The 15,235-nt window shown below is 49.5% G+C and overlaps 2 protein-coding genes across 3 annotated transcripts in view; one reads left to right on the top strand and one right to left on the bottom strand.

Annotated features, from left to right (window-relative positions):
- PPME1 (protein phosphatase methylesterase 1) overlaps positions 1-8,625 on the bottom strand; it is a 33,174-nt gene extending 24,549 nt beyond the window's left edge. The window contains exon 1 of the mRNA XM_052699341.1: positions 8,416-8,625. Coding sequence (XP_052555301.1) covers positions 8,416-8,513 — 98 coding nt within the window. The 5' untranslated portion in view covers positions 8,514-8,625. The remainder of the gene's footprint in view (positions 1-8,415) is intronic.
- A 135-nt stretch (positions 8,626-8,760) lies between these two features.
- Positions 8,761-15,235, top strand: part of C2CD3 (C2 domain containing 3 centriole elongation regulator) — a 68,431-nt gene continuing 61,956 nt past the window's right edge. For both annotated transcript variants that reach the window (XM_052699260.1, XM_052699261.1), the window contains exons 1-6: positions 8,761-8,889; positions 8,968-9,228; positions 11,424-11,581; positions 12,841-13,001; positions 13,861-14,075; positions 14,473-14,605. In XM_052699260.1, coding sequence (XP_052555220.1) covers positions 8,829-8,889; positions 8,968-9,228; positions 11,424-11,581; positions 12,841-13,001; positions 13,861-14,075; positions 14,473-14,605 — 989 coding nt within the window. In that variant the 5' untranslated portion in view covers positions 8,761-8,828. The remainder of the gene's footprint in view (positions 8,890-8,967; positions 9,229-11,423; positions 11,582-12,840; positions 13,002-13,860; positions 14,076-14,472; positions 14,606-15,235) is intronic.

Here is a 15,235-nt window from a genome sequence, read left to right as displayed (position 1 = left end):
TAGGGAACCTGCTTTGGCAGGGGGGTTGGACTCGATGAGCTCTGGAGGTCCCTTCCAACCCCTACAATTCTGTGAAAGCACAGACCTAACAAGGTGAAGTCCCACACCTGGGAACAAAGAAACTGCATTAACAGGGGCAGATGGTTCTGCAAAGCACCATCTCAGGAAACCTCAGGGATAACCTTCAATCTGGAGCACAGACCATATTATTACTGCACAAGACATGCATGCCAGCATGCCTGGAATAACATACCTGTGGCTGGAATCAATCACTGAGGACAAAATTGAAGAGGATTCCAAGAAATATACAACTAAGATTGGAAAACAAAGCATACAGTAAAAGCCTTATCTGGTTAAACACTATACCAGGAGTGAAGCAGAGCAGAGGACTGGAGAAAGAAGGTAAATACTTTATTTCAATTACTCTTTAGCACATTTGTTCTCCACCTCTCTGAGATCAGATAACCTGGATGTCATTCTCATAACAGTGATGTCATTTTCAGGCCTTTCAGGCTGACCTGATGCATGCATCTCCTCCTGGAACCAGCAGGCCTTCCAGGAGCACCAGCACAGCTGCTGTATGTAGGATCATAAAATCACAGAGTCACTGAGGTTGGAAAAGACCCCTTAAATCCCCAAACCCAATCCCAATCCACCCCACCGTGCCCACTGACCACATCCTTAGTGTCACATCCCCACAGTTCTTGAACACTTCCAGAGATGGCAACCCCAGCACTTCCTTGGGCAGCCTGTGCCACTGCATCACTGCTCCTTCTGATTTGTCTGGGTAAAAAAGCCTGAGCAAGGTAGAAAAAACAAAACAGAGAAAACAAGGGCAGAAACAAGAGATTTGTTACCTCCAGCACCACGTGTGGCAGCCCAAGCCCAGTGCAAAGTCTACTGTTAAGCTTCTGTAAGGTCTATTGACCACCTCCTGCTAAAATGTTCATGCAGAAGGCAGTCAGGTGCTGACAGAAAGACAGATCCATGAAGAACAACTCACAGGATGTAGGAGCAACCCATGAAATCAGAGCCAAGCTGTTCCCTGGCACCACGTCACTCCATTTCTTGTCATGTTGCTTGATTTAGTGTTATTAGCAAACACTTCCAATTCCATTTAATAGCAGTTAACAGCTCCAGAGGAAGTGCTAGGAGTTGTGGGTCAGATATGAAATATCTGGGAATACAGACCAAAACTCTCATGTTTGCAGGCAGTGAAGAGGACCTGGGAGTTGAGAACTACTGTCACCTCTGATGTAACTACGTGTAGGTTGCAATGTAAGCAAAATTCTTGCCTCCAATCCACACTGATGGAAAACACGAGGGACCTTCAATTTACTACTGAACCTGACAGAGGGCAAGAATAAGAGCACTGTTTTCCCATGAGACAACTAGTGAATGCATCTGAAGTACACAAAGCAGCAAATAGCTACGAGAAACTGACTGTGATTTTGTTGTTTCTTGGAATTAATACCTTTCATCCATTATTTAGAGCTGCTTTTTTAGTGGTGCATCAATGCAAGCAAAACTAGAAGCAAGTCCAAGTAAAAGGCAGCTGTGATTTTGCCCCTTGATGTTGCAGAAGTGTTTTGTCGACCAAACATTTAAGCTGATGGGAATTAATTACTGCTTTTTAAAGTATCCAGCAGACCAAAACAGAAATGGATTCACCACAATGAAGTGTGAAACTCAAAGCCAGCTGCTGAGTGAAACTGGAGTTACAAAAGAACTTCTGGGCTTTCTCTAGAGCTCATCTCATCCTATTGTGCTGTTTGTCCCCTTCACTGCATACTGAAAATGGATCCAAAAAGCCAGCTATCCCAGAGCAACTGGAGCCCAAATATTTCACCAAATTTCTCACCAATGAGTTGGGTTTTGCCTTCAGCTATTTCAAAAATAAACATAAAAAAATACTTGTATCAAGCAGAGAGAACCATTTTTAGAGATTCCTTTTCCTTAGAGATCATTTACAACTACGAAGGCATTTGCAAAACATCACATGCATGGATCACTATCTACAATCCTTGCATTGTACTTAAAACCTGACCAAAGGAAATCAAACATAATCTATTTAAGAATTGCCATGGCTGACAAGAAGTATTTTAAATAAACTAATTAAATTGGCAAGAACAGTATGTAAGGTGGAGGCAGAAAGCCTCAGCTCTCAAAGTCAGCTCTTAGAAAGGGGAGATGGCAGCAGGACAAGGGGAAATGGTTTGGAGTTGAGGGAGGGCAGCTGGAGGTTGGATGTCAGGGGGAAGTTGTTTAGAGAGAGAGTGGTGAGGGGCTGGAACAGCTGCCCAGAGAGGCTGTGATGCCCCGTCCATCCCTGGAGGTGTTCAAGGCCAGGTTGGATGGGGCCCTGGGCAGCCTGGGCTGCTGTGAGATGGGGAGGTTGGTGGCCCTGCATTGGTGGGGGGTTGGAGCTTCGTGATCCTTGAGCTCCCTTCCAACCTGGGCCATTCTACGACGCTATGACAAGCTTACATTTGCTCCATTATGTAGGCCCTTAAAAATGAACTTCAGGTTCTTCTTGCTGGTTTTCACGCACCACTTAGACCAACGAGATGCAGACAAATTCAGGTTTGGATGACAGTTCTGTTGAGTTGAGCAATATGGGCAGAGAGCACTTAGAGGCAGGAGAGCACAATGCCAGCAGGAAGGGTGCTGCTGGAAGAGCACACACGTGTCTGCAGATGAGCAGGCTGCAGCTCAGAGGACAGAGGTAGCAGAAATCAGTGCAGTGTGTTGTGAAATCCTACAGAATGCCAGCATACATCTTGTGCTACAAGAGCCCAGCGAAATTACACTGCAGCAGCCATTTTAACCACGCAGTCCTGTGTTTTTGCTTCAATATTTATATCAGTGTTCTGTGCTAATCAAGGATTCAATATCCCTGCTGCTTCACTGTGCTGATTTGCATTTCCCCATGCATTGCTTTGCTGATACACTGCCAGAGGTGTGGAGGAGCCCACAGATGCACACACAGCTGAGATGCACAGAGCGGAGCTGAGCTCAGCCCCAGGGACAAGCACAGCCACTTCTGGCCAGCTGAACTGCTTGAAGGAGACTTCTCAGTAAAGAAACACAAGGAAGTGATCGTAGTGCAATATGACAAGTCTGTTCTCACCTGCTCGGATGCAGTAATGGGTGATATTTTATTACAAGCAAAACATTCATAGAATGACAGAATGGCCTGGGTTGGGCCGGAAGAACCCCAGGCACCCGTACAGGCTGGGAGGAGTGGGCCTTGAGAGCAGCTCAAGAGAAGGACCTGGGGGTCCTGATGGACGAGAGACTGAACATGAGGCAGCAGTGCGCTCTGGCAGCTCGAAAGGCAAATGGGATCCTGGGCTCCATCAGCAGAGGGGTGGTCAGCAGGGACAGGGAGGTGATCGTCCCTCTCTACTCGGCTCTTGTGAGGCCCCATCTGGAGTCCTGTGTCCAGGTGTGGAGCCCTCAGTACAAGAAAGACATAGAGATCTTGGAAAGGGTCCAGAGGAGGGCGACTGAGATGAGCAGGGGGCTGGAGCACCTCCCCTATGAGGACAGGCTGAGGGAGTTGGGCTTGTTCAGCCTGGAGAAGAGAAGCTGCGGGGTGACCTCATTGCAGCCTATCAATACCTGAAGGGAACCTACAGCCAGGAGGGGAGTAAACTCTTCCAAAGGGCTGACAACAGCAGGACTAGGGGAAAAGGATCCAAGTTGAAGGAGGGAAGATTGAGGTTGGATGTTAGGGGGAAGTTCTTTACAAGGAGAGTGGTTAGGGCCTGGAACGGGCTGCCCAGGGAGGTTGTGGATGCCCCGTCCTTGGACGTGTTCAAGGCCAGGTTGGACGGGGTCCTGGGCAACCTGATCTGAATGTGGATGTTTGGTGGCCCTGCTGGGCAGGGGGGTTGGAACTGTGTGATCCTTGAGGTCCCTTCCAACCCGGGTGATTCTGTGAAAAGGACCACAATCATCATCTAATTTCAACCCCCTGCTATCTGCAGGGTTGCCAACCACCAGACCAGGCTGCCCAGAGCCACATTCAGCCAGCCTCCAGGCATGGGGCATCCACAACATTACATCTTTTCTGTCAAAGAGTTTAAGAAGGTATTTGGGCTGAGCATTCCTCTGTACTCGTGACAAAGGCTTCCTCACCAAGCTGATATCTGAAAACAGTGCTTTGAAGGAAGCATCCTACCCTTGCAACTTGCCTTTATGCCAAGGATGGCTGATGCCTGAGAAACCTCAGGGCTGCATTCAGGTCTTTTTTCCTACTTGCAGTCTCACTTACTGCACTCTCTTCTTTCAAGCACCCCATGCAGTCATGAGCACGGCCTGCCTGGCTGATGAAAAAGATAGAATTAATACAAAAAACAAAATGTACCCAACATTCCAACGAGAGGAACAGTGCACAAGAAGCAAAGCATTTATCTGTAGAACAACCAGCTTGCCAGGACTGCTGGATATTGAGTTTAAATACATTCTAATTAATGGCCCTGCTTTCAAGTTAAGAAATTCATCAGTGCCCAGAAACAAACTAGATTTATAAATAAAAGATGATAGCAGAGCAAACAAACCTTCCTCTAATTTTAATTACTTTTGTTCCCTATAAGAGTTTGATTTTTAAAGGATCACTTCAGTAGAGCCTTCTAGATTTGCCACTGCTGAAAGTCACACACTTGTCAAAGAATAGCTGATCAAATCCTCCTTTGGTAGCTAAACCTCATCTTTTCAGAGGGTTTCACAGAGGGTGGTGAGGCACTGGCACAGGTTGCCCAAGGAGGCTGTGGATGCCCCATCCCTGCAGGCATTCAAGGCCAGGCTGGATGTGGCTCTGGGCAGCCTGGGCTGCTGCTTGGCGACCTGCACACAGCAGGGCTTGGAGCTGGATGAGCATTGAGCTCCTTTGCAACCCAGGCCGTTCTCTGATGATTCTATGAAAACGACCTGAGTAGAGCCATTAAAAACAAAGAAACAATCCACTGAGGGGTGCATTTGTGGATGGTAACTTCCTTCCTATACGTGAAATAATCCTTCCAGTCCACAGGTGTGTGAAAGAATCCAATCAGTTTCCAGTTTTGGGCACTGCTGTCCAAAACCAACCATAACGTAGGACGAGATCAACAGGATGGGAGAAGAAAAGGTGACAGGAGACAAAGCGCTGAGCCCACGGAGCAACCAGGGCTGCGTGACCACAGTGTGACTATAAACTGCATCCAGCTGCCACTGAGGGAAGGACATGTGAAGCTTTGATCCCCACCCACAACAACAGACTCTTCTGAAAGATTTTGAAAGGAAAAAAGAAAAGACTGACAGTGTTATAAAACAACAGAAAACCAACATCCCTCCACGGCCGCTTCCCTCTCTGACATGAAGCATTCAAAAACCTTCCAAAGATTGGAAAGATGGGAGGCATGACATAGCTTACAGCATTGTGACCAAGAAGCACTCTGCCAACACAAACATTACTCAACTGGAGAAATACCCCACAGATACCCGTCACAAAATCAATTAGAATCAACCTTGCAGAGGCTGAATTGAAATGCATTTGTTTATCCATCAAGGATAAGAGAAGCAAGAAGTATCACAGGTGCTGGATCTGCACCTCATTAAGTTTGGGCAGCCTTTATTTCCTTATTTTCCTAATCAAAATTATCATGAGAGCGGATGTCCAGCAACAACACTGACATGGGAGATGCATCCCACAGCACAGCAGCCCTTTGCAGCCAATCCCCAGCAGACAGCACTGCCTCCATCACCCAACTGATTCCAGCAGAACGCAGCTCACCTGATGCTGCAGGAAATGGAGTCCTGCCTTTTATCACTACCACAGGAACAACTGCCTCCAGGAAGCATCTGGCAGGAGCCAACACCAGCAGCAACACCAACTGCAAACTCATTTTCCTTCCCCTGGACCTGAACACCAACATTGGAAGTCTTTATGTTTATTAGCGAGCTATGAAGACTTAATTAAACAGGGGATTTGTTTACAGTGCCATCAGGTGTGCGCTGCTTTATGGAAAGAATTAGCTTGCTGACAAAGTTTAAAGTCCACAAAACTGCTCTGAAATACATTGAAACTTGGTTAGTCCCATTTTAAGTGGCATAATTAAATAGCCAGTATTAAATCTAGTTTCATATGTACCACATGTAACATTCTGCACGCTCCTGTGTAATCCCAAGACTCTCACAACAGAGCTGAGTGAACTCATGCTTTACAACACAACATTCAGGACTGCTTCTTTCTAATTAATCCCTAAATACCACCGTTTTGATTAGCCTCAAGGCCATGCCATTACTTACATAGGGAGCTTAGCTTTTCCTTAATCCACATTAGAAGGAAAAAATGCATTTCATGGAGATTTGTTAGAATTAGTTCAGATTGTAACTAAGTCAACTGCACTGCATCCATTCAAATATACTGTTAAGAACACAATGTAAAAGAAACATTTTAAAACTGTGTTTTAAAGGAGAGAACTACCTGTCGTTTAGATGCCTTTCACGTCCATAAACACCCAAACATTTTATCTCAGTCTTTTACAGCTGCTGTTTCCATTATTTCTCTCAGTTATCTGATTTCATGCATCAAGGCAAAGGAGATCTCCTGTAGGAATTGTAGGATATTTTTAACCTCCAAATGGAGCACTCGATGCCATCAGGAGCTGTGCAGCACACATCTGGCCCTCCCAAGCTCTCACACGGAGGGCAGCATCCCTCACAGGGTCAGCCTGTGGTCTTGTCACAGCCCAGATCTCTGTATGGAAATTCAGACACCACTTAAAAAGCATTTTTTTTTCCAGGTTTAATCAACTGCTCCTGTTTCTGTTATTCTACTCCAATCTATGCTCTCCTGCCTTTTGCACAGGGCTGACAGACAGCAGCCTGAGCCCACGTCCTGGTGACTAACACCAGCTTCCTTCACTCCACAAAGCACTCTGCACCCCTTCTACCATAGCCAGGCACCTGCTAGGAGCACAAGCTTCTCCCTCACACCTTTGGAGATGAAGTTACTGGTATACTTCAATGCTCTCCTATTTGCAGCCCACTTTTTCCCCCTGACCCCTCACTAACGAACAAAGCTTCTGCTGAAAATATCCTCATCCAGTCAGTCCTTGTTAGTTCCCATCCATGCAGCTTGATTCCAGTCCATCTTCTCTCATGCTTCCAAAAGATGTTCTCACTCTTGTTTAAGAGGTTTGACATCCCTTTACCCTGCGCTGTACAGTACTGGCCTATCCCAGATGAAATGCTGCCATCACTCAAAGCACAGCCTTAATTTCTTGGCAGAGTTCACCTGTTTTACAGCTTCATTTAACCTTCTGAGATAAACAACATCAAAATAGCATTTCAAAGCACTTTTCCCCCTCAGCCATGATTTCACTGACTTTGAGGTGCCACCATGACATACATATCACAATACACAGACTCTCCCTTCAAACTAAAGGACTCAGAGAAGAGTGCCACCAACGGGATGTCCCAAGACACCAATTCTAACTAAATCACAGAAACATAAAATAGCTTGGGATGGAAGAGAACTCGAAGCCCTGCTGTGGGCTGGGTGCTCCTCATCGGCTTAGGCAGCCCACAGCCTCATCCATTGCCTTGGGTACCTCCAGGGATGGGACCCCCACAGTTCTAGACAGCAGTGTTAGGGCTTTGCTGCCCTCTGAGTAAAGAATTTCCTCCGAATATCTAATCTAAATTTCCCCTGTTGTTTCAGCTTGCCTGCCCTGCTGCTTTATCCCTGACGCTCACTGGATATGGGGATAAAAAAAAGCCTGAGGAAACTTTCCTAGTGACTCTCCTGAGAAAAGAGCTGAATTCTAGGCACGGGACAATGGTTTTAACCCCCAAAAGGGGACATTTAGATCAGATGTAAGGAGGAAATCCTTTCCTCAGAGGGTGGTGCAGCCCTGACATTGCTGCCCAGAGATCTGGGTGCCCAACCCTGGCAGCGCCCAAGGCCATAGATGGGGCTGCAAGCAACTGGGCAGTAGGAGATGTCCCTGCCCATGGAGAGATTGGAGCTGGGGGGGAGGGGCTGTGAGGGCTCTTACAATCCAACCGTTCCCTGATTCTATATTTTCTACACCATTCACGGAGGCCCACCACACCACTCAGCACCTCAACAGAGCTGCCACCCCACACAGAAAGGCCCTCACACCCCAACCCCCATCCCCACCAGCCGTCACGTTCCTCCCTCCCCCTCCCACCTCCTCCAGGCACAAAGTCCCCCCAGAAAATCCCCCTCTCCTGCAACCCCTCTATAACGCCCCCCTTCCCCCCCTGAACATCTCTCAGCTGCAGTCAGCACGGAGAACCCACCGAAACCCCCCTCCCCCCTTTCCCGCAAGCACCCAACCCTCCCTAATGACGAAGGCCTCACTCTCTCCCCTCAGACCCCCACCACCCCCCTCCCTCACTTACCCCATGCGCATCTTGGAGCCGGACTGACCGCCACCCCCGGGCAAAGGAGGCCTCGTCGGAAGCCGACCCAGGTGCAGCTGCTTCTCCAGAGCCGACATAACAACGAAAACGACGAACACGACGCAAAGCTCCGCACCGGCCCTCACCGAACGCCCGGGCCGCCACCAACCCCACTCCGCTCCGCCCCACCGGAAGCGCCTCTCTACACACAGCGCCGCCGCGCAGCACCACGGGAAGCAAGGCACCCCGAAGCTTTCTGGGAAACGTAGTCCGGGTTTCTAGGGGATTCAATTAGAACGCGGTGCGTGATGGGAGTTGTAGTCCCGGAAGTGTGGTGAAGGCGGGAGATGCTCCCGCCGGAGCGGCCGTTGCCGGGCAGCGGCGCGGCCTGAGGGAAGCGCTGAGGTGAAACCATGCAGCAGAGGAGGCCGCGGGCCCCGGCCCCAGCCCCGGGAGTCAGCAGGCGACGTAGAGGTGCGGGGTTAGGGGTGGGGGAAGGCTGGCATTGCGCTGTAGCTCCGCTCCGTTCTCTGACATCGCTCCGTTCCGCAGCTCCCGGTGACATCCCTGCGTCCACCAGCCTGCCCCCGCTGGTAGAGGGCCCTCCGCGCTGCGTCCTCCGCTGCACCATCGGCAGAATCGTGTGGACGGCCTCCAAAGCGCCCTCCACCGCCGTCCTCGTCCGCCTGAGGTGGTGGGGTGAGACTTCGGACGGTACCGTGTTCCACCCCGCCTCAAAGCCGGGACAGGCGGCGGGCAGCAGCCGGTACGCCGTGCGGTGCGGGCCTCGGCAGCTCGCGGCCTACCTCACAGGTGAGAGCCGGCGATGGGGCTTCCAGACCCACAGCTATCCGCGGTCCTGCCTTCGTTTAACAGATTGCCCCGTTCCTTGGAGGTGTTCAAGGCCAGGTTGGATGGGGCCCTGGGCAGCCTGGGCTGCTATGAAATGTGGAGGTTGGTGGCCCTGCATTGGTAGGGGGGTTGGAGCTTTGTGATCCTTGAGGTCCCTTCCAACCCAAACCATTCTGTGATTCTGTGTGATTCTGTGCTCTCTGGTGACAGCAACAGGGCCTGAGGGAACAGCATGGAGCTGTGACAGGAGAGGGGGTTTGGGAAAGGCTCTATCCAAGAGGGTGGTGGGCGTAAAATGGACTCCCCAGCATAGTGAGCACAGTCCTGAGCTGCAGGATCTCAGGGAGCATTGGGACACTGCTCTGAGCTATAGGATTTAGGTTCGAGTGGTGCTGTGTGGAGCTGGGGCTTGGACTCTATGATTCTTGCGGGTTTTTCCCAGCTTGGGTTGGTCTGTGGTTTGAGCAGTGGGCCTGGGAGAACCTCATGAGGTTTAGCAAAGCCAACTGCATGATCTGAACCTGGGTCAAAGCAACCTCAAGCATCAGTGCAAGCTGGGGAAGAAAAGAAGTGCAGCCCTGCCATAAAGGAAACGAGAGTACGGGTGGATAGCAAACTGGACACCACAGAATCACACAGAATGGCCTGGGTTGGAAGGGACCTCAAGGATCACGAAGCTCCAACCCCCCACCAATGCAGGGCCACCAACCTCCCCATCTCACAGCAGCCCAGGCTGCCCAGGGCCCCATCCAACCTGGCCTTGAACACCTGCAGGGATGGACGGGGCATCACAGCCTCTCTGGGCAGCTGTTCCAGCCCCTCACCACTCTCTCTCTAAACAACTTCCCCCTGACATCCAACCTCCAGCTGCCCTCCCTCAACTCCACACCATTTCCCCTTGTCCTGCTGCCATCTCCCCTTTCACAGAGCTGACTCCCCTCCTGTCTGCAGGCTCCCTTGAGGCACTGCAGGCTGCACTGAGGTCACCCCGCAGCTTCTCTTCTCCATGCTGAACAAGCCCAGCTCCCTCAGCCTGTCTTTGTAGGGAGGTGCTGCAGCCTTCTGCTCATCTTTGTGGCTCCTCTGCACCCTCTCCAACAGCTCCCTGTCTTTCTTGTGCTGGGGGCTCCAGCCCTGGACGCAGTGCTACAGATGGGGCCTCACGAGAGCAGAGTAGAGAGGGACAATCACCTCCCTGTCCTGACATGAGCCAGCACTGTGCCCTTGTATCCCAGGAAGCTAAAGCTATCCTAGGCTGCATCCATAGCAGCACAGCCAGCAGGTCAGAGAGGTGATCCTCTGCTCTGTGCTCTGAGGTCTCACCTGGAGCCCTGCGTCCAGATGTGGAGTCCTCAGTGCAGGAGAGACATGGAGCTGTTGGACAGCATCCAGAGGAGGGCCACAAAAACCATCCCAGGGATGGAACAGCTCTCCTATAAGGGACAGGCTGAGAGCTGGGGCTGTGCAGATGGAGAAAAGAAGGGAAGGCTGCGAGGTGAGCTGAGAGCAGCCTGTCAGTGTCTAAAGGGGAGCAACAGGAAAGAAGGGGACAGGCTCTTTAGTGGAGTCGGTTATGATAGGACAAGAAGAAATGGTTTCAAACTAAGAGAGAAGGGCTTTGGATTGGATATAAGGAAAAAATTGTTTATGCTAAGGGTAGTGAGGTGCTGGCAGAAGTTGCTCAGAGACACCCAAGGTCAGGCTGCACTCTGAGTGCCTTATGGAGCTGTGGGTGACCCTGTTTAGTGCAAGGGAGTGGGAGCAGATAGCCTTCAAAGGTCTCTTTCAACTGAAATGGTTCTATGATCCTTGGGTCCCTTCCAACTCGGGATGTTCTGTGGTTCTATGATTCCATTTTCACTGGAAGCTTGATGTCTAGAGGATGTCCCCAGCCCAGCAGAGCTCTGAGAACCATGGAGGTATAGCACATGGGGACATGGTCAGTGGCCACGTTGGGGATGGCTTGCAGTTGGACTTGGTGCTCTTAGAGGTCTTTTCCAACCTTAATGATTCAATGATTCTTTACTCCTCGTCTCACATCATGATACGGCTTTATTTTAACCCCTGGGAACTTTCAATTTAACAGGCAAGTTTCAACTATTTAACTGCTACCTTGTTGTGTCACACTGAAATGAAGCTGTTCCTAATTATTGCAGATATGGGCATGCTTGTCCTGGAGGTCCTGAGCAAACCTGACCGTCTTCCAGTTGGCAGAGTGCAGATCACTGAATTGTCCCAGCTCTCTCCCAGCCATCCCATCAGTGGGTTTTTCACCATAGTTTCACCAACAGCTGATAAACTGGGAGAGCTACAGGTATTCCTTATGGCTTAGCTCTTTATTGTTGCATGTGAAGCTCTAATGCAGTACAGTGTCAGGATTCAGTTGTGCTGTGTCCTACACACCTTTCCCTCGTCTCAGGGTGTTTACAGATTGAGGTAAGAAGTCTAGATAGAAAATACAGAAATCCAGGGACGTTCTTATCCCATTATCATCCATTCTGTAGGTTGATTCTGAACATCTGGTGGAGCATTTTCATGCAATTGTGGTTCATTTAAGTTTTCTTCACTGAAGTATGTCCTTCAAATTCAAAAACAAAGCTCCCTCTTTTGCTTCTGTATGCAGAGAAATAAAACCATGTTTTGATAGTCTTGCTTACAATGCTTGAGGAAAAAATACCAAAATCAAAACTGAGGAAAGATCGAATTGCTCAGGGGAGAAATCAAGGTTCTCAGAGAGGAAAAAAAGCTCAGCTGCAGCATCACATTCAGCAACGAAGTCAGCGTAGGACAACATAGAACACAAGTGCAGATTTTGGTTACTAATGGTGTTGGCAGTGTCTCCCTTAGAAGAATAAGTGGCACTGGTAGTTCAACTCCAGTAAGACTCTACAGTGAGTTTTAAGAGTGATTTTAGAAGTGGATGCTCCAGTCTGATTTTTCTTCACAGCCCTTCTGGGCTGACATTGAAGAGTATTTTGAAATCCAGGGAGAAGGGGCTGTTCTGTGCTGCAGCCCTGGGGGTTTGTTTTTGCTGAAAGATGAGCAGTTGCAATTTTGGGATGTGAAATAAATAGTTTGAATTCATAGGATCACAGAATGGTTGGGTTGGAAGGGAGCTCAAGGACCACGAAGCTCCAACCCCCCACCAATGCAGGGCCACCAACCTCCCCATCTCACAGCAGCCCAGGCTGCCCAGGGCCCCATCCAACCTGGCCTCCAACACCTCCAGGGATGGACGGGGCATCGCAGCCTCTCTGGGCAGCTGTTCCAGCCCCTCACCACTCTCTCTCTAAACAACTTCCCCCTGACATCCAACCTCCATCTGCCCTCCCTCAACTCCAAACCATTTCCCCTTGTCCTGCTGCCATCTCCCCTTTCACAGAGCTGACTCCCCTCCTGGCTGCAGGCTCCCTTTAGGATATTAAGGTGTTACGTGTCTGATTGATATAAAAATCACTTTCTATTATTAAAAAAATAGTGAGAGCTTTCCGTAGTATGAAAAGTAAAGTTAGAGCACATGCAGCACTTCTCTAAGAAAGGGACCAAATTCTGTTTTCTTATTGTGTTTTTCAGGTTTCACTTGTTCTTGAACCTCTATCAGACACATACAAAACCAGCAGCTCTGTCCCAACCACAGATGCAAGTTCAGATATGGCTCCTGTTCCATCTCAGCCAGTGCAGGTCACTCCTCCTGGCCAAGAGCCTGTTAACAAAAGCAGGGTCACAGCTCCCAGGTATATTTTCTTCACCTTGGCAAAATTCTGGCTCATTTTGCATTTCACACCTTTTTAAGCAGTGGCAATACAGTTGTGAATTGTGGAATACTTGCTTTTTTTTTGGCTGTGTATTGTATCAACTCCAGAAGGTTCAGCGTTCAATTGCTTAAAGGGTCTGTTTCTCATTTGCAACAAAGTTGCATGGTATATTAATGCGATTGGAGCCATGCCAGTTGACATTAGATGCCACAAGTCTGTTATTTACAGCTTGAGTCAGTCTGTCTGGTGGTAGGAGATGAGGAGTTCACAGAATGGCCAGGGTTGGAAGGGACCTCAAGGATCATGAATCTCCAACCCCCTGCCACATGCAGGGCCACCAACCTCCACGTTTCATGCTAAACCAGGCTGCCCAGGGCCCCATCCAACCTGGCCTTGAACACCTCCAGGGATGGACGGGGCATCACAGCCTCTCTGGGCAGCTGTTCCAGCACCTCACCACTCTCTGGATAAAGAATTTCCCCCTGATGTCCGATCTAAATCTCCTCTCCCTCAACTTAAAGCCATTTCCCCTCGTCCTACACATATCAACCCTTTCAAAGAGTTGATTCCCCTCCCCTCTGTAGGTTCCCTTTAGGTATTGAAAGGCTGCACTGAGATCACCCCTCAGCCTTCTTTTCTCCAGGCTGAACAAGCCCAGCTCCCTCAGCCTGTCCTCATAGGGGAGCTGCTCCAATAGGGGAGTTGGTGATACAAGATGTGTCGTTTCATTTTGGAGTGGGTACAGAAAAGAAGCAGCTGCAATGCCAGGCAGAATTTTAACAGGTTTGAATCCCTTTACTGACCCACTTCAGTTGTTACTCAGAGTTTTGTTTTGCAGCTGGGGAAAGGACCATTCCTTCTTTCAAGAGAACTCTGAGAACATCAAGGATGTTTCCCCCCACTGCCTCATTTTACCAGATGAACATTTGAAAGTGAATCCTTCGAGTCGGCAGTCGGTGTCATTTCCCAGCAGTGCTGATCCTGAAGCTCCCCTCAGCACAAACACACACGTGTTCTCTTTGCACAACCCGACTACAAAAGACCTGCTTTCAGGTTGGTGTGCAGTTAGCAGAGAAAATAGACAAGCAGGACATATTTCCATTTCCTCTCTCTATATTTACTGAAAAGACTTTAAATGGAACTGCTGTTGAGGCATGCTAAGATGACAAGCTACTTTTAATCTTGCCACTGTGTCTTAATAACAGCCTTCTTATGCCTGACTGGGTGTGTGTAAATGAGTTCTTTGTACTGCTGAGAGTGGGGAACTGATAGAGGGTTGCTGGCACTCCTGGCTGCCCTATCATTGTAATGGTGTACAGCATGCACTTAATCTGTAATGGGTCAAGATCTCTTTATAATAGTGTAAAATAGAAGTTTTATGACTGTAGCCAGCATGTTTGGATTTTAAATTGTATTTGAATGCTGAGAGTTAATTCTGCTTATTTCCCAGTTCTTTTGGATCAAGGCAATAAACTCCGTGATGCCATGGTCGCTTCTGCAATGAAGTCCAGCCCAGACATGGAGATTGAACTGAATGAAGTGCCTCCTTTTGTACAGCCAGGTGGTTTCACAGCAGCAGCAAAGTAAGCTCAGAAAAGGGAAGTGAGATTTAGTTTCAAATCATAGATTTTGGGCTCAGAGGAATCCCAGGCATCCATACAAACTGGAAGGAGCTGTCATAGAGAGCAGCCCTGCAGAGAAGAACCTGGGGATTTTGACTGATGAAAAGCTGAACATGAGCCAGCAGTGCTCCTGCAGCTGGGAAAGCAAATGGGATCCTGGGCTCCATCAGCAGAGGGGTGGCCAGCAGGGACAGGGAGGTGATTGTCCCCCTCTGCTCTGCTCTTGTGAGGCCCCATCTGCAGCACTGCGTCCAGGGCTGGAGCCCCCAGCACAAGAAAGACAGGGAGCTGTTGGAGAGGGTCCAGAGGAGCCACAGAGATGAGCAGAGGGCTGCAGCACCTCCCTGCAAAGACAGGCTGAGGGAGCTGGGCTTGTTGAGCATGGAGAAGAGAAGCTGCGGGGTGACCTCAGTGCAGCCTGCAGTGCCTCAAGGGAGCCTGCAGACAGGAGGGGAGTCAGCTCTGTGCAAGGGGAGATGGCAGCAGGACGAGGGGAAATGGTTTGGAGTTGAGGGAGGGCAGCTGGAGGTTGGATGAAATGTGAAGGTTGGTGCTATGAATGCTTTGCAGTGTGGAGGTTGGTGGCCCTGC

This window comes from Tympanuchus pallidicinctus, unplaced genomic scaffold (assembly GCF_026119805.1).
Source record: "Tympanuchus pallidicinctus isolate F22 unplaced genomic scaffold, pur_lepc_1.0 scaffold36, whole genome shotgun sequence".
NCBI lineage: Eukaryota > Metazoa > Chordata > Aves > Galliformes > Phasianidae > Tympanuchus > Tympanuchus pallidicinctus.
The sequence above is the reverse complement of the archived record's forward strand: the minus strand, read 5'-3'. Positions and strand labels throughout refer to the sequence as shown.